This window comes from Aythya marila (assembly GCF_965140915.1).
Source record: "Aythya marila genome assembly, chromosome: 9".
NCBI lineage: Eukaryota > Metazoa > Chordata > Aves > Anseriformes > Anatidae > Aythya > Aythya marila.
The window spans coordinates 9467250-9493612 of NC_139050.1; the positions used below are offsets into that span (position 1 = coordinate 9467250).

At 40.2% G+C, this 26363-nt stretch overlaps 3 protein-coding genes and 1 long non-coding RNA gene across 6 annotated transcripts in view; 2 read left to right on the forward strand and 2 right to left on the reverse strand.

Annotated features, from left to right (window-relative positions):
• The window catches only part of LIMS2 (LIM zinc finger domain containing 2), a 28455-nt gene extending 13792 nt beyond the window's left edge, over window positions 1–14663 (forward strand). For both annotated transcript variants that reach the window (XM_082767279.1, XM_082767278.1), the window contains exons 4-10: window positions 75–195; window positions 10186–10335; window positions 11173–11323; window positions 12137–12229; window positions 13074–13122; window positions 13309–13384; window positions 14190–14663. In XM_082767279.1, coding sequence (XP_082623405.1) covers window positions 75–195; window positions 10186–10335; window positions 11173–11323; window positions 12137–12229; window positions 13074–13122; window positions 13309–13384; window positions 14190–14337 — 788 coding nt within the window. In that variant the 3' untranslated portion in view covers window positions 14338–14663. The remainder of the gene's footprint in view (window positions 1–74; window positions 196–10185; window positions 10336–11172; window positions 11324–12136; window positions 12230–13073; window positions 13123–13308; window positions 13385–14189) is intronic.
• GPR17 (G protein-coupled receptor 17) lies at window positions 2469–3503 on the reverse strand (the record flags this gene model as incomplete). Its single annotated transcript, XM_082766929.1, has 1 exon — window positions 2469–3503. The coding sequence occupies one exon, from the start codon at window positions 3501–3503 to the stop codon at window positions 2469–2471; it is 1035 nt and encodes a 344-aa protein (XP_082623055.1).
• Window positions 14664–15992: 1329 nt separating the features above from the next.
• MYO7B (myosin VIIB) overlaps window positions 15993–26363 on the reverse strand; it is a 52583-nt gene continuing 42212 nt past the window's right edge. Inside the window, exons 41-48 of one of the 2 annotated variants that reach the window (XM_082767277.1) lie at window positions 26186–26299; window positions 25213–25300; window positions 23962–24068; window positions 23413–23598; window positions 22521–22637; window positions 21610–21693; window positions 20764–20883; window positions 15993–19975 (exon numbers count right to left, since the gene is read on the reverse strand). In XM_082767277.1, the coding sequence (XP_082623403.1) occupies window positions 19892–19975; window positions 20764–20883; window positions 21610–21693; window positions 22521–22637; window positions 23413–23598; window positions 23962–24068; window positions 25213–25300; window positions 26186–26299 (900 nt within the window). In that variant the 3' untranslated portion in view covers window positions 15993–19891. Of the gene's footprint in view, window positions 20884–21609; window positions 21694–22520; window positions 22638–23412; window positions 23599–23961; window positions 24069–25212; window positions 25301–26185; window positions 26300–26363 lie in introns of both variants that reach the window. The other variant, XM_082767276.1, reaches the window with a different exon arrangement.
• Window positions 24576–26347, forward strand: LOC309881394. Its single transcript, XR_014318124.1, has 3 exons — window positions 24576–24653; window positions 25245–25377; window positions 26118–26347. It is a non-coding gene; the product is annotated as an uncharacterized lncRNA (long non-coding RNA).

Consider the following 26363-nt stretch of genomic DNA (forward strand, 5'->3'; position numbering starts at 1 on the left):
AATTAGGAAAGGTGGTACATTTTTGATAAAACTGTTTTCTGCCTGCATCTCAAGGTGTTGCTTTTCTTTTGTAGGTGAGTTCATCATTGGGCGTGTTATCAAGGCAATGAACAATAACTGGCACCCAGAGTGTTTCCGTTGTGAGCTCTGTGATGTAGCACTTGCTGACCTGGGTTTTGTGAAGAATGCTGGCAGGTAAGATAGAGCAGGAGCTCTGGAAGTTGTGTCACTATGTTATCAATACAGTAGTGAGATGTGGAGAGTGGTCGGTTGACTGTATGCTGGGAGGTAAAGCTTGAAAAGGTAGAGGAGAAGCTATAAGGAGTAGCTTGTTAGGAGATGGGAAATGGAATGAAGAATAGTGTTCTTCATTCAATGAAACGCGTAGACAGCAGAAGCTCAAATTTTAGTAGCAAGTGGATAGGCTCTGGAGAATAAAGGAATTATAGGCCAGGTAGCAAGTGAGAAAAAGGGATTATGTGATGCTGGGTAGGCTATTTGTCAAGTAAGCTGCAGAGCAGCAAATCAAGGCATAGCAAAAGTCCAAGAGAATAACATGAGGGTTACATCAAAGCATATTCAGCATAAGATTCTACTGGTCTTCAGAAACTATTCATTTTACATATACAGAAACATAAAAACAGGTCTCAAGGTTGATTAATGCATTTAATTTAGAAATAAGAAACTAAAAACGTAGAAGGAAGCCTGTACAAAAACAAATCATAAGAAAACAAAACTCTCTAGCAGATAGCACCCAGTGTTGCACAATTCACAGTTAATTTCTGGCTGTCATATGTCTTGGACAAAGCTTACTAGTTTCCTGGAGTTTATATTGTCACTAGCTGAATGGTGGGGAAGTAAAGGTTCTGTATTTGTATCCTGTGCAGTGGGATATCCTCAATCCCTTTTCTGTCCAATCCTGCATGCAACTTCTGTGCCTTAGTTTTTAGAGTTGGGCATAATAGATTTTCTTTTGACACCTTAGCTTGTTAGAATTTGTGCTGTTGTCATAGCACCTAGGAGAGTTCCTGGGTGTTTTTAGGAAAGCAGCTAGGATTGAAACAATTCAAGAAAGAAAACGTAGGTTTGTTTTCATAATTTATGGACCAAACCTAAAATGGTAAGTAGCTTGTTCCTAAAAGCATAGGAGAGGGATGTGTGCACCTAGGTACGTGTTTGTCCAAAATATAATTCACCTATCGTAATTTCTGCTAACATTTATCACTATAGCATAGAAGCTTTCTGCTAGTAAATACTATCGGAAACTCTTGGGTCCTTTTTCCACTTTCTCATCGTACCTGGTCTTGTCTGGTGTACTTGTCATTCCCAGACATATTCCACTGGATGCAATTTATATCAGTGAGGCTAGTTAAGGTAATCCCTACTTTACCTGCAGTGAATAAATAGTCTTGCTAGATAAATTGCAGAAATTAAATAAATGTAAAACACCTCAAAGGTAAGGATCTCCTTTGGGCAAATGGGACTTCATTACAATGGAGGTATTTAAGAGGCATATGGATGTGGCGCTAAGGGACGTGCTTTTGTGATGAGAGTTGGTAGGTCAGGTTGATGATTGGACTTGATCTTGAAGGTCTTTTCCTACCTAAATGATTCCATCATTTTTTCCTATATTTGCTTTTCTTCACCTTCACCATTTTAAAGACAGAAGTTCATAGTATGTAGTAAAGGTGAATGCTGTGTTCCTAAACTGCCTTCTTCCATTCTTCAGTTTGAGTGTTATCAAGACATCTGATGTTTTGCATGGAACTACATAAAAGATAAGGTGTAGTGAATGTTGCCTGGCTTCTGTCTGAAGACATGGGGCCATGGCAGAGGGCAGATAGAAGTAGTAGTGTGAAGCTTAGAGCTCATCTCCAACTCTGAATGCTGGGAAGCAGTTAAAAAATTGTGAGTACTATCTGAATTCCAGTCCTGGTTGGGAGCGTTGCAATATTTTGCTTTTTTATTGCCATGACTTAGTACCAGTTTTCTGTCTGTGATGTATAAACACTTTGAATTTGCAACTCAAACAAAATGTGCAAGCACGCTCTCTCTTCGGGCAGATCTACTTCAGGAATGGGTCTCTACTGCTGGTACAATTCCAAAGTAGGCTGTATGCATTGTGCATAGGAAGAGTCGCTGCTGAATGCTTTGGGAATTAAGTCCTTTTGAAAAAAGAAGCTGTCCATTTAACAGCCTCTCTGCTCCCTTCCTTATTCCTAAGTGTTTAGCCATGAGTTTCACATCTTGGAAATCGGTAGGACTGTACTTGTGTTTGCAGTTTCACTAGGACAAGAGCATGTGATCTCAGTTGTCAGAGGGGTTTTTACTAATTTTAGTTCCATTAAAATGACGGAACTTCCCTCCTCAGGAGAGAGCTTCACTTTGGGTAGACTGTCATGCTGCATATCTGCACTCTCTGCTGATTTTGGTGGAACAATGTTCTCATGTTGAAGCAGTGGTAAAAGTCACAGCTCAGATTTAGCACTTAGCGAGCTTTCATTTGTCTTACCCTCATACGTTTGATGCAATATTACAGTCTTTTTACCACAAAACAGGTTGCACAAAGCATCACGGAATTTCTCAGCTACAAAAAAGTACATGACTGGGTCAAAAGCACCGTTCAGACTCGTGAGGCAGGAAGTGATACGGTTACTGAGTGCTAGCACGCGCTGCGTTTCACAGGAAGTTTTGGTCCCGTTGTAATGGAGAATATAAATGTAGCGGTTGACATGATAAGGTACAAAGCAGATCATGAAGATCATTAGGACCATGATGATCATTTTGATAGCTTTTTCCTTCAGGTGTGTCTCAACTCTGTTCCCACTCTTGAGGCTTCTGATGATTAGTAAGTAGCAGGTCACTGTGGTAACAAATGGGAAAGTAAATGCAACTGCTAAGGACACAAGAGCATGACGTGATGCCTTTTCTCTGTAGAGCTGCAGGCAGATGGTTGTGTTGTTCATCTCTACTGTCTGCACGCTGAGCAGCAGAGGTGCCATCGCAACACCAACTATGACCCATAGAAATGCGCATGCCAAATGGGCATAAAGGGACCTGCGAAGCTTGATGGACTTCACAGGATGCACAATGGCTAGGAAACGGTCAACGCTGATGCACATGAGGAAGTAGATACTGGCATACATGTTGAGGTAAAAAAGGAAGCCAGTGAGTCTGCACGGGATCTCGCCAAATGGCCAATGATTACCAGAGAAATGGTACACCAGGCGGGTGGGAAGCACCAGCACAAACGACAGGTCTGCTACCGCAAGATGCATCAGGAAAATGTTGGCAGGTGTGCCAGACTTCTGGTCCCGGATGAAGAGCCAAAGAGCCAGGGCGTTGCCAACAAAAGCCAAGATGAAGTCTAGGAAGTAGAAAGTGGCAAAAAGTATGTTCTCAAGGTGTGTCTCTTTGCCACATTGCTCTGAAGCTTCCAAAGAGAAGTTTGATTGATTTGAGCAGTTGAAAAGTAGGCTTGAGGGATCTGCTGGGCCTTTCATTTTTCACTGCAGTTTTGAAGTACAAAAGAAAAACCTGAAGGAATTGAGACAATATATTACAAAAAAGCCTGGTTCAGGAGGTGGGAGGGGAGAAGGAGGGGAGGGGGAGAACACAACGCAACAAAACACATGGAAAGCAGTGATGTCTCATGTTTGCTGATACAGATATTTTATAGGTCATGTCAGTTTGAGTTTAATCATTTATATAAAAATTCTGAATACCTCCTGCTCAGCTGGGATTCCAGCCCATTAATTCCTGTTGAAGAAGCAACCATAAAGAGCTAGCTAGCTGGTTATGAGCTTGTCACTAACCTGTGCTGAGATCAGCTGAGTAATAGTCACATGCTTATGTATCTGGTTAATGGAAAAGTAGAAGTGGGTTCTGCATGTCTGGCTAGAAAGTACTTGCTTTAATTTGAAAGACTGATTTAGGACTGAAGAGATCCTAATGAATCAGCTTTTCTGAACACACACCTGTTGTAAGGTGACCTGCAACAGTCCTGTTCATATAAGGAGTAGAAGACAGGTCAGGTATTGCTATTAAAAAGAAAAAAAAAAAAAAAAAGGAAAAAAAGCAGGTTTCCTGAAAGTCTTTGATGACAATTATTTAAGTCTGATGTCCTGTATTTGTGGCAAGCACACTGAGAACCAATATAAAGGGAAACTTTTTGGGTGGGTCACAGCGTCTCATTTGAACAGCAAAAAGCACTGCATTGATTCAGAAAAGATTACTTGTAATGCCCATACTGCCAGTTACTGTCAAAGTGCCATCCTTCCCTTACAGCTTTCTTCCTCTCCCAGCACAACTTTCTCTCTTTCTCCCTCAAAAGCCTGAGCTCCACTGTAGCTTATCCAAGAGCTTTTCCAAGTTGGAGCATGGTAAAATTGGGCTCAACTTTGCCAGTCTCCCTGGTGTCTGCAGGGTCCAGAACAGCATCAACAAAAGGCAATCAGATTTTTCTGAGCACCTACCCAGGGCTTTTTGTATATTTCTCATCAATCAGTGCAGGTGGTAGGGCAATGCAGGCAGTCTGACTTCCCAGCACTGCCTGTTTCTTGGATTCCTCAGATGTGTTGCCGTATCCACAGCAATACCTCCGTTGAGCTCACTGTTGTATGTTGTACTGATTGACCATTGCTCCATAATATTCGATTCATATTCAAAGGATAAGTAACTAAGGAAGCTGAAAAAAGCTGAGGCAATGTTGTACTCCAGCTTCCTCTTTCTGTGTACTTTTTTAGCAGTCATCAAGGGAGTGGCAAATACAACTGTATTGGAAAAGCATAATTATATATTATTCATACTGAAGTGGTGAAAGCTAGAGACAGAAAGAATTTCCGTTGGCTTGAGTATCTGCTTTGCCTAGGGAAGCAATAAAGTGTCTGTTTTTTCTCTGACACCTTTGTCACCCATGAAAATGTTTTTTCTTTAAGATCGGCCTGCTCCATTTTCCTCTGCTGAGACTGACATTTTAAGATGGTGGCTGACATCATTACCTAGAGTATGTAGTCTTGGGCAAAAGCTGTGCTATTGCTGAAATCTTACGTCATTAGACAGCTGATCCAAGGTATTAGACAATGCATCCAACTTGCCCGTAGAATTTACAATTAGGATATTGGTGGCTGATTGAGGAACTGAAATGGGTGATTAGAACAGACCAGTATGTTGGAAAAAGTAATTACTGACTTTTGTTCGGCTGCTGCCACTTTCAGGTGAGCAGAAAACTACAGTAGTTAGAAATGAATGTGCTGGACCACTTTGCTTAGTTCAGAGTTGAAGAGACAAAAGTCAACAGAAGGGAGAACAAAGAAAATTTAGAAAATGAAATTTCTTCAGATGGCCACAGAGGGGCCTTCTTACTCCAGGCACTGCCTAGCTGCACTGTATGTTTATGGCACAGAAAAGACTAGGTTTGACTCTGGGTTATTACTACCTACTGCCAGTTGCGTGCTAGTTCATAGTCGTAGAGAAGGCAACCACTTATTAGCTTGGCATCACTAGAAGTGCATGTGCAAAGATGACTTTTTTTTCCAATGAACATTTCATTTTATAAAAACATGTGACGTCTTCTACTATGCAGTTCCTGCTACTTCCATGTACAAAAAAGAAAACTCACTGTTGCTGTTTTCTGTGTGAATTTCCTGGGGTTGCAGAGGAGCCCACAAGTTTTGTTTTTAGTGTTTGTCCTTATAAAGTAAAACCTGCAAGTATTTTTTGAATGCAAGAGTTTGTGGTTTCTATGTGTTACTAAAGTTGTATGCTCAAATACTTGTCCCGTCTGGATGGAATTAGTTTAAATATGTATTTTTATATTGCATAGCAAAGAAGTATGCCTTTACTGGCTGTTAAGCTACAGTGGTACCTATCTTCTTTCTTTCTTTATTTTTCATGTGTAAACAATGTAATGAAGTGGTCTTTGTATATACATACACACTTGTCAGTGATGAGGTGGTCTGATGGTTAAGTATTACTCTTTATAGGGTTGTGACACCATTGAAAAAGCAGGAAATGTTGGACTAGACCAGCTGAAATAGCTGAAGTGAGGGGAACTGACAGGGATGTCGCTCGCCTTGATGACAGTCATTTAAATCAGTTCAGGAAAGCAGTAATCCCTGGTCAGAAGGTAGATGCTAGGGGTTTAGCAGCCTGATACATCAAACATGTTCTTACTTGAGCTTGTTTCCTGAGGAGGATCTCTGGAGTTCAGATTCAGCTAACTGTCAGTGCAGGCCCTGGAATAGCCAAGGCATTTAAGTCAGGGTTTTTTCCTCGGTGATGTCAGTGTTGACTCTGCCATTGATTTCTATCTGGACATGTTTTCACTGCAAAATACTGTGGGGTGGAGGAGAAGGGAGAATGTTAGACTATCTAGAAGCCCAGTGTGCCAGTGGCAAGAAGGGGGTCTTAGAGCAGATGATAAAATTTAAATAGATTCTGTCTCCTGCAAACGAGTGCCTTCACATGAAGTCTGCTGTTACCTTATTTATTTTTTAGATGAAGGTGAAGAAAGATATTTTTCATTGCCTGTTCAAAACTGTAGAAAAGCGAAGAGGGTCTCTTTCTGATTTTGTGTAGGTTTTGAGTTAGAAAGGAATTTATATCACGTTTTTTGTTTTCTTTACATTTCTGTTTGTTGACATAGAAAATTGTGATGTAGTACTTCACTAGAACAGAAAAAAATTTTGCTAGTGATAATTTGCTGATGTGATGCAAGAATTAATTGTTGAGCTTATATTTAGAATTGTGTGGTTTTCAACAGAAAGCTACAACTTTACAAAAATAATTACAAAAATGACAACTACAAATATATATAAAAAAAAGTTTTTATGTATTTGTAGTTGCAGACTGTAGAAAGCCCTTTACTGTTATTTAAAGCTGCATTTTTGTTTTGCTTGATTCTATCCTATCAGTTTAAATAACTGTTTACTTATTAGGCTTTTTCTTTCTTTTTGGCTTGTTATGCCTACACAAATACATACTCTTCAGTCCTAGAAAACCTGTTGTACTCGTCTATATGAGTGCTGACCGCAAACTAGCATTTTTCCCAAATGGCCTAGAACGTGTAGTTTGTGCTAAGGTACATAGTATAGTGCAAGAGGCTTTGACTCCACAGACAGAACACTTCTTTAGGAGTCTGGCTCATTGTCTGCTTGCACCCTTGGTGTTGTGTGAATATGAAGTGATTTACGTATTGCTGAACAGAGCACTATTCTGGAGTAAGCCATTATCCCAGGCCTCCCAGGACTGAGCTGTGAGAGGAATGTCACTTCTCATTTGAAATGCAAGCACACTGACCAGATTTTATGTGCCTCTTTCTCTTCAGCTCAGAAATAAGCAAGAAAAAATCCACAAGGCTGTCAGGATAGATACAACATGGTTACCTTTTTAACAGATGCTCTACCTATTATTAATGCAACAATTAATAAACAGAAAAAACAATTAGCTTATCATACGTTATTTCCCTAGCTAATTTGGAGATTTTGTTACAGTGTCCACTGCAGGTAAGTGTGAAGTATATGTTGAGGTTTGTGGTGGATTTCAGAAATTACTGTTCCCATGCTCAGCTAGAGCAGTTTCTGCTTTGGGAATATGCCAGTTTGTGGTGTTGTATGTTTACGGTTGTAGTGTTTTCTCAAATGAGAGTGTCTCCTATCTTTCAGTGAAAGTACTTTTCATTAGAAATAGTCCAGTTCTGACTGATATTATTCTCCTGAAAACCACTCTCTGCTGAGCCTCCCACCCTTCAGCTGAAATATTAGTTCCTTATAAGCATCAAAGCAGTGGCAGAGTGTGCAGGGCACACCACGTAACTGTCAGTTTTCCAGGCACAAACGGATGGACATGAAATACAGAAATTTGAGAAGTTTTATGTTTTGGAGCAGTGATGTAAAGAAGAGTGAGGATAATGAAGTTATTATTTGAACTTGAAAAGACGCTGCCTGTTCTTAGTTTCAAACATTTCAATTACATTCATCAGGCTCTCCATGTGTGTCTTTCCACCTCGCTGACACCAGCTAAAACTAACGCCACTAGGAAAGTTCCTTCATTATTCTGCTAACAGAAGTTTGTCTCTTACCTCTTTACAGTGCAGTCCTATGGGTGGAGTATAGGGTCCTTCTGGGGAAAATCTCAGGGAACTCCTTCTGATGGCAGCAAACCAAAAAGAAGCAGCAGTGGTGAAACAAGGAGATGATCCAAAAAGAGCACAGAGTTGCAGAGTTGCTGAGGGTGGAGAAGGGAGCCCCTCTATATAGTGTCCTTCTAGCTCTGATAGTGCGTTATCAGCTCAGTCACACAACAGAGCAGGGGAGAGGACACCCCTGCACTGAAGAGCAGTCTTCTTCCCAGCTGAGCCCTTGGCATGGGGTTTGCTGCTGCTGTTACAGATATGAATATACTGTATGAATATTCCAGTGTTCATGGTGCTACTGTGGTAGCTACAATGGCTAGTACTGAACTCCCAGCCTTTAACACAGACTTCTTGGAGTCCCCTGATTATTTTAGGAGGGTGGAGAGAAGTATTGTTTGGGGGAAGTCGGGTATTAATAGACACAACAGGACATTTCAGAATGGGATAATTCCATAATGGTGGGAGTGCAGAGAGGGAGAGGGAGAGGGGCGGCTGCTATGGTAACAGCTCAGCCTGTCCAACACTTCCCTTTGCTTGCAATAGAGGAGGGTCTATGGGGCGGCTGAGAGGGTTTGTGAACGAGGAGGGGTTGATAATGGTTTATCAGTGCAAATGGGTGAAGGCACCTTATTCAGCTGAAGGAGAGGGGGCTCTTTCAGGACACTTGCTTCAGGGTCCCTATGTCCTGCCCCATATAATTACGCTCCATTTGACAGTGCCGAATAAAATTGATGCCTTTATGCTGAGATGAGCACAGCTGCATGTTTCCTTATAATGGGATGCTGTCTGCTTTTTCTGGACTCCGTCTGGGCAGACAGTAGTTCCAGCCCTGGAGAGAAACTCTTGCTGACAGGAGGGCTCAGATTTGGAGAGAATAATAATGATACTTAGCACTTAGACAGGCGCCTGCCAGCTGAGGGTCACAAATGTTTGACGTCTCACAACAACATCTGTGTTGTATCCTGATCCCCATTTTACAGATCTAAGGGTAAGGGACTCATCATACAAGAATTTTGGAAGGGGCCCTGCAGTGAACCCACCATCTCAGCCATAAATCCGCCCTTTCCGTTCGAACTTTTCCTTTTGTCTGGTGTCTGTTGAGAATGACCTGTAGTTCTCAGAGTTTCTCATAGCGATACTGTGAAAGGAAGTAAGCAGGATCTCTGTTTTGTGATTGTGAAACCAGCAGAACTCATTCCTCTCTCATTTTTGTTTTACCATAAACTCTTCCCAGCCTGCAGCACTGCTGCTAGAGCAGTAGGCAAATAAACCGAACAGTTTCTTCTCTGAGCTTCTAAGCAATTGAGGTAAAACTGCTAGATTCCTTCAGCCTTTACCAAAGTCCCTTTTATGCCTTTCCCCAAGTTTTACTGCCACAAATTTGGCTTATCTGCCTGTTCAGGGCTGTGCTTATAATATGTTTTAGAACAAGAGATGGAAACAGTTACGTTTGCCACTTAAAACTGCATAGTTCTTTTTTTTTTTGTTAAAACTTAGAACAGAGGAGCTAGGATTCAATAGCTTCTTGTTTGTCCTTGCTATTGAAAACTAAGGAACTCAGCCATGGTAAAGGCATTCGAGCAATGTGCTGTGGTTTAATAGTTTTTAATTATCATTCCTCAACTTTCCCCCCTCCCCTTCCCCCAGTCCTGTAATGCCTCTGATATGGCTGGATGCCATAGTTATTAACAGAGAGAGGATGTTGCCACCTTTCCTTGTCCACCTCTCAGAAAGGATTGGATCTAGAAGAGCTGGAAGGACTACCTGGAAAACTGTCAGGTGACGGTAGATGTGGAACATCTATAATATGGTATATAAGTCAGGGACTGTTGGAGGAGTGTTCTGAGGAAATATAGCTTGGAGACTGTTCTATCTGCATATTATTTTCTGTGCAACTGGTGTGACAGACAGGATACTAAACTAAATGATGTTCAGTCTTACCTCAGAAGATATTTCTCCTGTTACATAAAGTACATCTTACAGCATGCAGTATACATTTTTTTTAGGAGGAAGAATTTCCTAATGTTTTCTTTCTTTCCTCTGTTAACCAGGCATCTGTGCAGGCCATGCCATAACCGTGAAAAAGCTAAGGGCTTGGGCAAGTACATCTGTCAGAAGTGCCATCTGATAATTGATGAGCAGCCGCTGATGTTTAGGAATGATTCCTACCATCCAGATCACTTCAACTGCACTCACTGTGGGTATGTTTTTGTATTCTAAACCCTGACGACAAAGAAGAGAGACAAACAGTGCAGTCAGCAATGCAGCCCTTTCCAAGGCCTAAACTTTACTGCCTTCACACTGTTGAACAAACAGAAATTATTTGAGGAAATATGAAGACATTGGGAAAGGCCAGAACTGCAGTTTTGTTTTTCTGTTTGTTGTTCTTCTGTCCTGTAGTGAAAATGATAACAGTTCCTTGGTGTGAACTTACATCAAAGGCTGTGTGCAGATTATAATCAAAGTGCTGTACAAAGATAGCTGCTACCAGTCTACTCAAAATAGTTCCATTTTGCATTTCTGGATAGGCGGAAAAAGAAAGTTTTGGAGAGGTGTGTCTATCTTCTGGCACAGTCTATTATTACCATGCTGATACCTGTCTGACATAAGATACTTCTCAGAGAGCTTTGTACTGCCCTTGTATGGGTAACAGTGCTGAGGAATAAGGTAAATTGGTTGCTGCTGACCACTGCTGGAATAGTCCTTTTACCTGAGCTATCCCATTCAAAGAAACTTGAGTCTTTGTGTGACACAATATCATTGCATGTGAGTGCACCTCATTATTTCTGCCAGAGTATCTAGCTGGAAACATGATAATCCATGTGTGTTCTCTTATCTAGCAACCTGAGAAAGAAAATTTAGAAAAAAAACAGTCAACAATAGCTGTATTTCGCTAGCTGAATTTAATGATGCAGTATTTACAGCATGAACATTGCCAAAATATATTAACTTTCAAGCTTAGTCTTCCAAGATATCATCTCAGGCTTTAAGGAGCTTCACTTGGTGTTCTGACTTCAGGGACGCATTTGTGTTTTCAGGAAGGAGTTGACTGCTGAGGCCCGGGAACTGAAGGGAGAACTGTATTGCCTGCCCTGCCATGACAAGATGGGAATCCCCATCTGTGGAGCGTGCCGCAGGCCCATTGAGGGACGAGTGGTCAATGCTCTGGGAAAGCAATGGCATGTTGAGGTGAGGCTTCTCTGAATCTGAAATATCCTTCAGGAACCATTTTGGAAGAGGACTAGCACTGTTTGGAAGCTGTGGATGATTACATGATGTGTAACATAAGAATTAGACAGGAAGCAATTGCTTATATTTCAGATTGTCTTCACCTTATGTGAGTGAATGAGTATAGCAGGTTCATCAGAATTGCACTGCAAAACTTCCTGCAGAATATGGTTCACAAAATAGCATTTACTTACTAACAAATTTAAATAATTACTTACTTGGATATACTAACATACATTCTTTCCACGCCTAGTTAGAAGGTTTGTTACAATGTTAGAATTTGTAATGTAGGTAAAAGCAGTGCAATTCTTACCTTTTCAGGTCATTTTTTCTATAACTTTCAGCTGAGTTGTCTCAGCTTGCTCTGAAGTTTTGTATTAATTTATGTTTTTGGTGACAAACCTCCCAAGGCTGAACTGTGAGAGAGATGCTACTGCTCATTTGGACTGCATTCATACCAACCCTATTTTATGTTCCTGTTTCTTTTCTCCGAAACAAGCAAGATAATATTTCACAAGTCTATCAGTATAGACACAATGTGATTCCCTTTCAGCAAGTGTTCTACTTATCTTTAATGTAATTCTTAGTTACTAATAACAGACTAAATATTTCCTCTTTCTTCTCACTTGCATAATTTCCAGTCCCAGTTTTATTAAATCATTAAGTCTCCTCTACTGAGCTATGATTTGCAGCCAAAACAGTACCTATGCTAATTTTTCCCTGGTGATGGAAAAGTCATATTGCTTGCCACTGAGTGTCTTCTTTCTTTCACAGCATTTTGTTTGTGCCAAATGTGAGAAGCCATTCCTGGGGCACCGACACTATGAGAAAAAAGGACTGGCTTATTGTGAAACTCATTATAACCAGGTAAATTCTGCCATCTATTCTGTAGGCACACACTCTGGCTGCCGAATGCTTTTTAATCTCAATTTGTAGAGGCACATAGTATTAAGCAACTAATGAGATTTAACTGAAAAAAATAGGTTTTCTTGGTAGATGTGAAAAGTGATATTGAGAACAGAATAGAAATGTCTTGTGGAGTTTCACTTTTCTTTGTTCCATTGAGAGAAGAAATACTGACTATACGTAGCAATTAAAATCCCTTTAATTCTACTCCAAAGCTATCTGTATGGACTTCTTTGTTAATTACTGACTTCTGTGGGCCTGAGATTTTTGTTGTGCTGTCTAACATGTAAGAAAAGTATGTTTCACCAGTCAATACGAATGTATTTTTTCTGTATGATGACAGTGGGCAGCTATGAATTTGTTATTTTCTTCTCTCAGATAAGTTAGTCTCTTTCTTTTGTAAGAGTTAAGTGTTACCGTTTTGAAAGTAGCTCTAGGTTTTGTTTTGGTGTTTACAGTTTTAACATCAGGAGATGTTTGTCTTCAATGAGTATCATACTTTACAGATCCTGTAATACTCAAATTGTCCCATGTACGGGACTTTAAGATCACATAACAGTGGTAGAGTGTGAGGCATCAACAAAAAAGGTCTTGTAGTATTTAGTAGTATGAGATCCAAATGAACATGGAAAATTTGGCAAGTGTATGAAAAGTTATTCAGAAGACTTAAATTGGTATATTTGGGGGCCACTGCAATGTCTGGTAATTCACTAGGTAGAATTTAGTGTTCCCACCAGCTGTGTGATTTGGGGAGCATGAGTAGTCAGTAACATGAGTTCCTGTTCTTATTTCTTCTGCTGTGTAGCTCTTTGGCGACGTCTGCTACAACTGCAGCCACGTGATAGAGGGAGATGGTAAGATTTGTTCCCTACTTGTTTTGGGTCGCTGTCCCTTTTCTATTTGTTAGTGCAGCTGTTGCAATCCCACAGTTGCAAGGCACCAGTGTTTCTTTACACATCTGGCCTCATTTGAATTTGGATACAAATCTGAATTCAAATAATCTGGCAGTTTCCTTTTATTCTGTGCTTTTGCTTTTGCAGTGGTATCAGCTCTTAACAAGGCCTGGTGTGTGAATTGCTTCTCCTGCTCCACCTGCAACATCAAGCTTACACTGAAGTAAGTCAGTGTTTATAGTTTGCCCCTGAGGCAGGGTATCAGCTTTGGGGTGCCATGAGCCAGTGCCCCTCTGAAGGGCAATGTACTACTGACCCACTGAGCAGTGATGTTTTTTCTCTGTGGGAGTGGGTATTTTCAATCCCTTGGATTTCAGAACTGGGACTCAGTGTATTCTCTACTTCATTTTCCATCTCTTCATGAAGGAAGAAGCTGTTCTGTGAGAAGATTGAACAGCTCTACAGAAGGAAGGCTTTAAACTTTAAGTAACCGCCTGTCCTGAAATACCTGTAGCTTCCATGGTTCCTTAGTCTGTATGCTCCTGTCACTGACAGTACTTGCAATTGCTTAGATTAACATAACATTGTCTTTCAGAATAGTTACCCCAAATATGTAGAAGAGGAATAGAAAACAAAGTGATCCTGCATTTTATTTTCTAATGTTCAAACCCCTTAACCAGCTATGCTGGATTGGCCCTACCGGTCTTGCACATGAAGGAGCTCTAATTCATCACAAAGGGGACCTTTCCATTTCCATTTCCATTCCAAGATAACATTGTTATTCTAGGCTGTTAAGTACAAATGCATAGCAAAATCTTGCTCCTTATTAAGCTAGCAATACTAAAGGCCCTCATTCCATGATTAAAATCTGATCTTTATACTTGCATGACCAGACAAGGAGGTGAGGTGTTTTACAAATGCAGTAGAAAGCAAGCAGCTGCATTTATGTAGATGCATGCAGACTTAATTTAGTCAGGGATATAGTTTGAAAATAGTGCTTTAATAGCCCTCTGTTCTTTCTGTTAAAGGAATAAGTTTGTGGAGTTTGACATGAAGCCTGTATGCAAGAAATGCTATGAGAAATTCCCACTGGAGCTGAAGAAACGCCTGAAGAAGTTGTCGGAGCTGGCATCCAAGAAGGCACACCCCAAAGCTCTGGATTTAAACTCTGCTTAAACAGGTCTGTCAGCCTAGTGACTGTACTCTTACAGTCATTAGATGCTGCTCACAGCAGCTATTGACTTCAGAGAGAACAAGTGAACTAAGAACAAGTGAAAGAACTAAGAACAAGTGAAACCAAAGATCAGTAGTACCTTCCCCTGCTTCTGGTAACGTGGCTTGCATCTTTACTATCCCTTTTCTCAAGCAATTTTCTATTAACACTGGCACAAAGAGCAGTTTACAGGCTGGTTATTAATTTGCTAATAACTTTTTTTTTTGCCTTTGTTGAGCTGTACACAATCTTTCCTTCCTCAACTGAACTGTACTTCTCTTTCCAGTCCTCTATAGTCTAAAGAATTTGGAAATACTGGGTGAGAGTTGGGGTGGAAGAAATATGTGGTTTGCTCTTTTTTTTTTGGGGGGGTTAAAATATAAGTATTTCTCTTCTTACCCTGGGTGAAGACTTTTTTTTTTTTAATATCCAGGCAAATACTCTGAAAGCTGTCACTCCTTGTTACATGCAAGATGCAGTAGGCATTGTCCAGATTCCTCCTGAGCATATATGGATGCTGTACCATCCTTCTGGTTTGCAGGTTTACTGACTAAGCCCAGAAGCCAATAGTTATTGTACTTGATGGCATCTATGTTGCCTACTTGTCTGACTCAGGACCAATGATAAGGCAGCTGAAGAAGTTTTCTTTGCTGCTTCCCTGTTCAACAGTAACAGGATTGCAGTTACCAAGGCCAAGTCAGCCTCTTCAAAATAGTGGGCTCTCCATTAGGAGGAGGTGGCTATGGAAAAGGACAATTATTTTTTTTTAAGAAACTGACACTACATTTTTCTCAGTCTGTTCTCTACTACATCATGGGTACCAGAGCTTCCAGTGGTCAACACAAAGCATGTCCTGTCCACTGACACAGCTGACGTTTTTTGAGGCAGTGTGGCTAAAGCTGTAGTTGTTCTTTTGCATGGTGAAATCCAGTTTATAATATGGCATTAATTTAAGTGCTTCAGTTTCAAATCCAGTCCTTCTCACTTTATTTGAAAGGCAAAAATATACTCTTAGGTCACTATCCAGAAAGCAGAGTTACATGACGGAATTTCTAATATTTAGAGTTGATAGCAAATGCAATTTTATGGAGAAAAAAATAAATATTTTTCTTAAATTTTTTCAATCAACTAAGAGTTACCCATCAACTTTCTTCTTAAGATCTGAGCATACTTAAAGAGAGGACCTCAGACCTCTATCTGTACCTCTTAAGAGTACTGTTTTCCTTCCTAGTTTCTTTCTGCTCCATAGTTTTCCCTATCACTGGTGCAATTTCAGTGGTCCTACTGCCTCTGCTAGTACAACCTAAGGTGCTGAGAAATGTACTGGTCTTGAACATTCTCAGTACTTCTTTAAGGGTGAGCCATCAGCAGAGCTGTTCTGAGTCCACCTGTGGGCTACTGAGACCTTTGGTGTTATGTCCTGTGGTTTCCTTTGCTGAACTTAGATGAGCAACCTGAGAATCCCTTTCCATGAATATTTGGAGACTATCTGCCTTAGAATAGCCTTCAGTGCCATCATACTCTGCTCAGAATCTACACCAGGTGATAGCTAAAGCACTGATAGCTGTTAACATGCAGGCTGTAGCCACTACCCATGAAACTGCACCAGCGATATGTCATAGCAGTGGTGAGAAATCCTGCTTAACTCTATGCAGGTAAGAATCCCACCATCTCTTAGATACTGGCTTTCCTAATTCAATTTCCTTCAGCTGCTTTGCTTTTTTGTTGTCTTAATTTACCATAAGCTCTTAACTGGGGTATACTGCATCCATTGTAACACTGATGAGGGGATAGGCTTTAATCTGATGGTAGAACTCCTGCGTTGTCTTCTGACCAATGTGCACTGCAGATTACACTAATAGTAGCTGCTTTTGTCACTGCTTTAGGAGAACATGTGACTTGTCCCTGTTCTCTCACTAGCCTTTAAATGGTCTTTTAGTTAAGGGCACAAAGAACAGCATGTCTTTTAGTGCAGTAGTATGTGGCCACTGAAAAGACTGGTCTTGTAAGCCTATTCTTTGGTATTTGGTTGACACAGTAAAGTGCAAAACTTCTGATGTAGGTGCAATTCACTATGTTATGCAGATTCTTCTCAGCATAAAGCGTGGAGGTCTGTTCCTGTAACCTTAGTCACAGGCCACACCTAATGCCAAATCTGAGCAGCTGTGTGTCTTCAGCTTCCTGGGAAAATGGTGGAGGAATACAAAGCTGTGTGCTTACTGGTACATGCAGAATGGCTGTTTAACTAGCTGGCAGTAGGAAATACTCTTTTAGTGGCCACTCAAGTTCAGCAATGGAAAATGCATGCATGTAGAGGCAAATGGAATTACTACTGCGAGTAGAGAATTAGTGTGTGCTCTCACTTTGTCTCATGTTAGAAATTCAGTAGACCAAATATGCTTCAGCATTCAAAGGATAGTTGATTGATATTATTTTCTTTCATAAGCTGTTCAGTTCTTTACAATTCGGATTTTGCCCTTCAGAGCATTTCTCAAAATTAGTGGAGGGAAAAATCATCATAGCCATTGATCTCTGTAAGTAGCATATTGTGACGATCTGATAGCATCTCTTAAATTATTATTTTTTCACAATTACCTGTCTTATCCTGCCATGTGCAGAGATGGAATAATTAACGTTGCTGTACCTTTTGTGAGACAGTGGAATTGAGGGAGTAGGAGAAATAATTATAAATACTTCAAAGAAGTGCATCTTCCCTCTACCTTTTTGAGTCTAGTTTTTTTAGAAAATAAGTAGAAGGTAATGCAGACTTTAAAATTCTGCCTAGTGTGTTGACAGGCTGACATTACTTTTTTTAAATAAAGGCAAGGTCTTGGTCAGAAATAAGCTGCATGCTTTTTTCATTGCTGTAAATAGACATTCTGACCAAATTCATCCTAGGTGTCATACCACTGGAGAGCATAGATTTATATCAAGGCTGAATTTGGCTCAGAAGTGTATACTGACTAAAAGCTGTTGTCTCATTATATACATTTATAGTTTACATTCATATTTATACTGAATTACAATGACTAATATTCACTGACTACACTTGAAAATGGTTATGCTTTTAAAAATCACAGCATGTGAAGCTTATTTGTATTAAAAGGGTATGTTAATCACTTGCTATCTTTCTTTATGGCAAACTAATTTGCTATCTAGGGTTTGCATCCCAGCCTTTATTCTCACAACAGTCTGTACAATGTAGGCAGATGTTCAGCCTTCTGTACAGAGAACTTCTAGATGTTGTGTGTTTTGTATTAGATGATGTGACTGACGCTTATAAATCAGTGGTTAGATGGTGAAGGAATAGGTTGCAGACAAATGTAATAAATGCAGTTGCACTAGTCTGTAAAGCACCATTAAGTGCTAAGGATGCCACAGACTGAGTAAAGGAATTAGCAGCTATTAATCATGGTTCAGGCCTTGATGATAAGTGTAGATTCTGCACAGTGTGGAGCTCTTGTTTTATCACACATTGCTTATACTGTCTAACCTAACATGTGACTGTGGATTGAAATACTGTAATACTATACCTGTTTGTGTTCTTGTAATAAAGTTAATTGTAATACATTTTAAATCTTTGCACACACACACACACAGAAAAGTAAACCAATTTGCATATAGTACATTTACAATTGCAGTGCTGACCAATGGAGCATTACACATCGTGAGGAGCTCTGAGGATTGCCCAGATCTGATTCAATGTTGTGTTGAATTTACATTTTGGATGTGTTGCTTCAATGGTGATGTGATAATTGATGAAGATGTGCAGAAAAGGGATATCATTCTCTTAGAGGTTATGCCATACAATTTGTATTGCATATATGAAAAGTAGATGAGGTGCTATGATCATTTACAGACTGTAGTGGACAGTTTAAATTGCATCGATCTGGAGTGAATACTCACTTTACATGTTGAAAAAGACATTGTGGTTGATTTTCTTCAGAGTTTATTTAAAAACCAGAAACAATACATTTTGGATGCAAAATTTCTTTTTTGTACAGGTGAAGTATTGAATGCTTCTCACTTACAGTCAGATCAGACATAAGATGACAAAACAACTCAAAAGTCATTAGTCTTAAAAGTGTCCATTGCCAGCAATGGACATTACAGCAGGAATACCTAATTGTTTGCAAAATGATCAACTATCTGACAAGTGTGGCACTCATTTATATGCACAAAGAGGATGGGGCTCTTCCCTGCCATGCATGTACAAAACTCCCTTTAGCGTTTGAATTGTACACACACACATCTGAGGAAACAAGGGAACCATTGTGCATACATTGGCAAATTAGTGAGAGATCTAGCAGAGCTGCTTTTCCAGTGCTGCCAGATCATGTCTCAAGGAACTTGGTGTAAATGCTTTAAGACATGTCCATGTTTCACCATACGCAAAGGAGGGCTTGTCACTGAGGAATGGGTGCTTGTTCTCTGGTGGGGTGAGCATCTATATAGCGACAGGCTTACTGTCACTGCGGTACATATGCTTTATGTGCTCTGGTTCCTGACGGTCCAATGCTGTGTTTTTACTAAGGTCTGTGAACAAGCACTGAGTCAAATTACCACTCAGTGCCTGAAGCAGGAAACAGCTTTAATTTCGCTTGATCTTTTCTACTATTCTTGTCTTGTGAATGAGTGTCTGCATAACTCCAAGCTGAGAACATTGCTATATAGTAGAAATATGCCTCTTTCAACAGATGTCTGTTAGACTGAGTTCTTCAGTTCTAATTTGCACTGACTAAGCATATCTATAACTTGAAATAGGAGCAACTGAGTAGAAGTAATGGGCCCAAAATCCAGATCCATTTCAGAGTTTATGCTTAATAGAAATTGAAGAGTAGAAAGCAATTGTTAGTTTCTGAGTGTTTTATGAATTGTTGGAGAAAGAAAACTACTTACTTTAACCAAGGAAGTGATAAACTAGTGGACAGCCCACTAATTTAGCATCACACAGGAGTGACGTTTATATCGTGACAGTAAATGGTTGTCATAGTCTACTGTAACTTCAGTACATAATCTAGTGGTAAAAGGATTAAAAACATTATCTTGCCTTTCAGGGTGTCCTATTATCCTTATACTAAAGGACATTTATCCACTTTTAGAATTTCCAGTAGGAAGGAAATTCTAATTCTTTATTTGCAAATTATGCATTTGGTAAGAGTGTAGGAAACTAAGGGGGCTCTTCTCTCCATAAAGAAAAAAAATCTGTTAATGTGTCTCTGTCTTTGAAAATGGAGGAGATCTGGAGTATTAGATTAAAATAGAGCTAAATGTTCTCTGAATCCAAAGACTGAATGGAATTCTAACACTACACCTAAGAAAGAGAAGCGCTGAAGATATTTGAAAGCACATGCTCCTTGGAGCTTTTCTTGTAATATTTCAGCAGCACAGTTCAAATTCAGTGTGTGATCAGAAAACTGATCAGCAAGATTAATATTTTTAAAATAATTTTTCTTCTAGTAGATGAAATTACAGGTAGTTTGGCACTGATGTAGGTCGTGAATTCCGTTTCTGCTTTCAGGCTGGGAGGCTCTTTTGCTTGTTTACAGCATTCATTAGCACATGTACATAAGATGTTAACAAGTCATCCATTTTGTAACCCTGTCAGAAAAGAAAGAAGTCTTAAGTCTCTCAAATAGCCCCATAAGCAAAAATAACTGTCATTTCCTCTCTGTTTGACCTTCTTAGATACTTTACTGCATAGATGATGTCTATACCAACAGCTATTGCTGGTTTTATAATTATTTATCTATTCCTCCGTCCAGTCTTCCTTTCATGGATATAGAAAAGCACAGCTCTACTGTCAAGGTTATATCCTTGTCATTCAAACCAAGATTTGACACTATAGCTTGATATCTTTTACTTTGGAATCCAAGGTTTTCCGTAAGAGAAGTTAGAGCTTAAGTGTTTTAAGGTTTTCTTCACAATTTTACCTTTTACCTTTAAATATCAATACAATTATGTTTGTCTGAGTCTGAACAGTCTGAAAACAGTTCTTAAAGAGTTGGTACCATTCATTTAAAAGAGGAAAATCTTACAAGATGTCATTGTATAGCAGATTAAACCACACAAGATGAAAATCCTCTTACATAGTTTTGTGGATAAGTGCAGTCGTTTCTTTTTCCCAAACAGAGAGATTTTGATGTATGGGAAAAACTTGGGAAATGGCTATTTTTCCTCATTTCTGTGGCTTGCTTTTTGTATCAGATAGCATTGCATAGCACTGAACTGGTTCTAAACTGCAGTTATACTGACATGAACAGTAAATGTTTCTTGTATCTGCACTGGTTTTAATGATCTGTTTTGGCATCATCGTTCTGTAACAGGTCTGGATTTAAAGGAAAAAAAAAAGGAGGCTCTTGTCTGTAATTTAACAAAACGCTTCTTACCAGAGATGTCTCACATAAGATTCGGTTTCCTCGTACCAGGTTCCCTATTGTCATGTGAAAGTATGTGCTCCCACTGCTCCAATTGGAGATTTTGTTAAAGGGATAAACTGTTAAAATTTCCTGTAAGGAGAAACAAACCGATTTAACTGAATTGTACAATGTTTCTCAAATGAATATAGGCTGTTATATACAAAAACCTGTAGAGCAAAAGCATTCTGTGCAGTGGATCAAGGTAGGTCTTGCATCCACACTAGTGATATATGGTATTCTCACCAAGCAGATGCATCTTAAATCTTAATCACTCTAAGAGACTTCCTCTTATTATGTGTTTATTTATTTATTTATTTATTTTTATTTCCATAGCCTGCTGCCATCATATTTACAATAGCCTAAAACTCACTGGATATGTATTCTCTTATGAAAAGCAAATAGTGATACTTCTAAATGTTTTTGCCTGGGAACTTGGTAAGACCAGTTTGGCTAGGTTAGAGGGCTGGCAAACACCATCATTTGACATGATCTTTTAGATAGCTTGTGTTTCCTGCAGAGCATTCTACTGAAGCAGTCTCCCTAGTATAGTATCCATCAACCTGATGCTACCATTTTGTGTAGGTCCATCATTATTACCATCTCTTTTTTCAGAGACACTCTACACTGTAACCTTTTCAGTGCAGAAACTACAAAGAAGTGGTCTGAGGCTATAACATCTTCTTCAGTTTGTCGCAGAAAATGAGTAGAGGGACTGGACTCTGTCCTCTTTAACACTGAGGAGAAGGTCCTGTTGCTGTCTCTAAATTAGGAGTGTCAGTGAAACCCTTGTTTAGGTTCTTGAGAAACAACTGTTACCTTTGTCTTCTGATGTATCAATGAGACTCCTTGCTTGTTGATTGCAATCAGCACAATATCTGGGAAATTTGGCTCGGAGGTTTGCTATAAATGAGCAACAGAATAGAAAATAAACAGAAAATGTGAAAAAATTATCTGTATTAGGTGTGGTGACACACGTAACGGCGCCCAGCACTGCTTGTTCTCTTTACCAAATAAACACTGAAACTTGAAGTTCTTCAGTATTATGTAACTATTGCTAAGGATGATTTTTTTGGGTGTATAATTATAACTTGAGATAAGTAACTCACTGCTGTAAAAGCAGAATCAAGCCTACTATCAGCCTAGGAAATAATGGACCTAATGGTTGGTTGCAGACTAGTCTGGTAGGAGCGTAATGAGGAGAAATTAAAGGTAAAAAAGGGGGAATGATCCCTAAAGGTACACAGAGAGTCAGACCCCAGAAATAGGAGATTGGGCAGCATTTTGTTGTGGAGAACAATGACAAGACAGTATCTACATAATTCTTCCCCCCACCCCCATTTGCTACGCAGTCATGATATTGGGTATTACAACTGGATATAATGGTAGTTGTACTACCACTGTGTCTTACAATTGGTCCTTCCTCAACAGTGCATATGGCAGCATGATTTCTTTGCAGTGTACCCCTACGTTTGGCAGTTCTGCCCCTTCCAGAACCAGAACAATACAGCCAGTAAGTAACAAGCATTGTTCCGAAGAGATAAAGAACTGATCTCCCCACTTTCAAGGAACCATGCTTTCCTCAGGGAATGATGGGAACCCACTTTTATAATGAATTCTCACACAGAAGTACTTTACTATGTAAAGTACATAGTACTTTACTATGGTCAGTCCATATCTCCTAGTGCTGGTGTACTACCAAAGCTGTTCATACAGGCCTTTAAACCTACCTTCACCTCGAAGAAGGCTGATCCAAATGTTGGCCACCGGTATATTATTTTCAAGAAGGCAATCTTGGCCTCGTCCACAGTTTTTTCTTCATGTTTGCTATATGCTGCAATAATGCTCTGTTTAGAAGAAAGGACACACAGCCTAGTCAGCTGGAGACAGGCAGATTTCCACTGTCTAGCATTAGCACTAGAGAAGGCATCAGACCATCTGCAAGGTCAGTCTTGTGCCCACAGCAACAGAAGACCATGAAAATCAGTCGCCTACCATGCCATGGGGCAAAGTAGAACCAGAACCTCCCCAGTGTTTCTTACTAATGAGTTGTGTGAAGGAAGTCCAAGAGCTCAAGGGAACAGATTCCAGGGCAGAGGGGCGATACTAGTGTTCCCAGCAGACATAAATCTCATTTTATACTGAAACATTTAGGGGGTCCCTCCCTCTGTTTATGAAGTATGTGCTGAAGCTTTCTTGTCTTTTGGTGAAGCAAAGAGCCTTTTGCTGTGAGTAGCATGTACAGAGTGCAAGGTCACTGATTTGCTAGCCAACCTTTTAAATATTTAGCATGTCTTAATTTTCTGTTTCTTTACAAGATCCTCAAATCACCAGGCCCATCACTGACTTTCAATATCTAACTCTTCTTCTGGACATAGAAAAGAGATTAATATCTCCAAGAAAAATGCACATCTCAAAGCAGTCCCAGGCATGCAGATATCTTTCAGAGGTTTGGTAGAAATGATGACTACATCTGGATCATAAGTGGCAAAACAGCATCACTCTACAGTGCTTTCAAAGATTCAAATCAAAAAAGTAGTGTGGATTGATGTATTTCTTCTCTCATAAAGCTCTATCAAAGTAGTAAGAATAACAAAAGCCTTAAGAAGTGCTATTTCTTACCTTCTTCCACTCATCTGTTGAGATTGCTCGGAGCAGATTTTCTGGCACCAGCTCCTTCAGGATTTTGGGGATGACTGCCAACTGTGTGCGGTCATTGTTAAAGCGCACTTTATAAATCAACCCTGCCAGCTGGACAGCTTCATCCTTGGAACACTTGTGGTAGCCTCTGAGGTACTTTGGCAACTCCTGGAAGAGACACGCTCTGAATCCAGATAGAAAGGGCTGAAGCAAACACTGACTTATGCATAATAAAACTGTGAGGTCAGGGTGTGGGTCTCACCACGCGCATTCCAAGAACTTTTGGCTCCTTCTGGAGTTTCTCCATACAGTCATGGAGGAAAATGGGCATGTCCAAGGAACAATTAGATTAAGGAGCTGTGCTCTTCACATAACTGTACAGCTAAGGTATGAACACTAGAACATAAATCTGCTTCGGAGTCTGAACTGTGCTCCCCAGTGAGTGAGAGGGTAATACTCCGTCAGGCTTACTTTTTCAGGAGTATTTCTTGGCTTATTGCTGATACATTTACACTTTAGGGAGCTGGTTACCTGGTGGTAATGAAAAATTGAATCAGCTTTCAGGTCTTTCCCAGGAGTTACGTTCAACCACAGCTTTCTCATGAAGTACACTTCATAAGCCACAGACATAGCAGCCCCTAGGGAAACAACATCTTGTCATTGTCCTCTGTATCACTGTAGAGTTCCACAGTGAGTGGAACTCCAGTTGTGAGCTTCTTCGGAAATACAGTTCTGCTTTTAATAACAACAAAGTTACAAACAACAACAAAAAACAGCACAGAAAAGGACATTTTAGATGGCCAAGGAATTGTGACTAGTTGTGAGTTCCTGGACACCCATCATGCATCTGAGGTGCAGCATTAGACTCTTCAGAGGTGGATGAATAATTGAGGATCCCAAAAATATGAGCGTGTATTCCTTGCTGCTCGTGACAGCTATTTGCTGATGTTCAGCACACGTGAATTCTGTTACAGTGATGCTGGTACATTCCCCAGTGGATGTGTTTACAGAAATGAACTGTGATTTAGTGCACTGACATCTTTATGCTGTGTTTTTCAGAGATCCTAACAGCTGCATCAGGTGTGGGGAGAGGAGGGAAGCTAGAAAGTCTTAGATACCGAGTGCTTCTGGAAGTTGAACCTCACTGTCCTGAAATAAGCAAAGGTCAGGGTCAACAAGTATGAAATTTGAGGGGAGCTTGAGTTTGCTGCGGATTTCAAAACGTAAGTTATGCCTGTGGGTGAAGTGGAAAGAATTGCTGTCATTACTGTTATATTTTTTCATGCTAAAAACACATTCCTCTAGCAATACAACTTGTGGTCTGGTTATCACCAGGTAGTAATGCAGACAGCAGTTTTCTAATGACCCAAGGAATGGGAATGACACTGTAAAGAACCTATTTACATGTATTGGCTGATCCCTGATCTGGCAATGTATGAGCCTTGAATCATAAGCAGGATCAATCTATCTAACTTGCGTACATCCAGATGTGTGTTTTGGATGCAATAAGTCAAGGAATAATTTGTACCAATTTAAAATTTATGCAGAGATCCTCAGACAAGATATTCTGGTGTTTCTGACAGCCAGTGGCTGGCTGCATGAGGTCACTGGGTCTTAATGCTGGTGCAGGCAGGAACTGTGTATGTACAAACAAAAATGGTAGTAAGACAAACTTGTCACACATTTGGCAAGATGGGATAAATCCTACTGGGTAAATTTGCTGCTTTTCCAGTTCAACACATCATTTCACACAGGTTCTTGTCATGCTGGCACTCCCCTTACCATCTTTCACTGGTTTATTCCTCCTGTTCCAGTCTGTCACCTGCCTTAGCGAGTCAAAGAAATAGTCTGCTTCATTCTGACTGATCACCTGGAAGACGCCAAGCAACGAAGGGCAGAAAAGGATTAGTAGATTTTATAAAATACTATCTGCGCCCACATACTCAGGTATTTTCTTTCCCTTTCTACAGCAAGACAGCACAATTACAGCAGGAAAGACAGAGGCAAGGGGAAACAAGTGGAGAAACAGGAGAAGGAGGGCTTACATGATTTCTGTTTCATATGGGAAGGTTTATTCCATTTTCTGTTGCTTTTTTCCTTCCAACCTCCTTACTGAAGTCAAGCTGAAGATGCCTACCTCATCCTAGCGATCTCATAATAAAATATTGGCAGATACTGGGTTCTTCTTCTCGGGAACACAGCATATCAGAAACTCCCTGTGCTTGGACTCAGTATTGCTTTTGCCATGATCACAGTCTTCAAGCAGTTCCAGAGAGAAGAGACCTCAGCAAATCAGCCTACCCAAACTTTAGGGAAAGCAAGTTTTGAGAAACTAGTGAGCAATGACTGGTGCTGGTCAGCCACTGTTTTCCCTAAGACTAGTGAGTACTGCAGATATACAGTGCATCTCTTGGGCAAAGCCTGAGTACAGAAAGGTTGAATCCAGCAGCATGCAACATGCAGTTTGCTACCATCCTAGCAGCTGCAAGAAAAGCTATGTCCTCTGCCTTTAGTACCACGTGTGTACCAGTAGACTGATAGAAACTCTGCATCTCCATCCAGCTTCTTCAGGAGACTCAAGTGTCAAGTGCTAGAATTTCTAGACTAGGTTGTATTCCTTCAGCAAGACAGTCATTACAAGCAGTAATGACTGGCTCTGTTGCTTCATTTCATATATGGTTGCTTAGGTGGCCTGAGGGAGAAGTAAGAGAGGAAGAGGGAGCCTGGCTACCCTGCCATAGCTGAGAAAAGTTACCTTGTCTGCAATCTTGACAAAGAGGCTGAAGCCTTCCCAGGAGCTCAGCTGTAATTTGGAAGCGATGTTCTGACACAGAGTCCGGATTTTGGTATTTGTTCCCACATCAAATGTCTGTGAGATAACAAGACTTCAGTTACACAGAGGAGAGGAACAAGTAAGAAGACTGAATATCTTG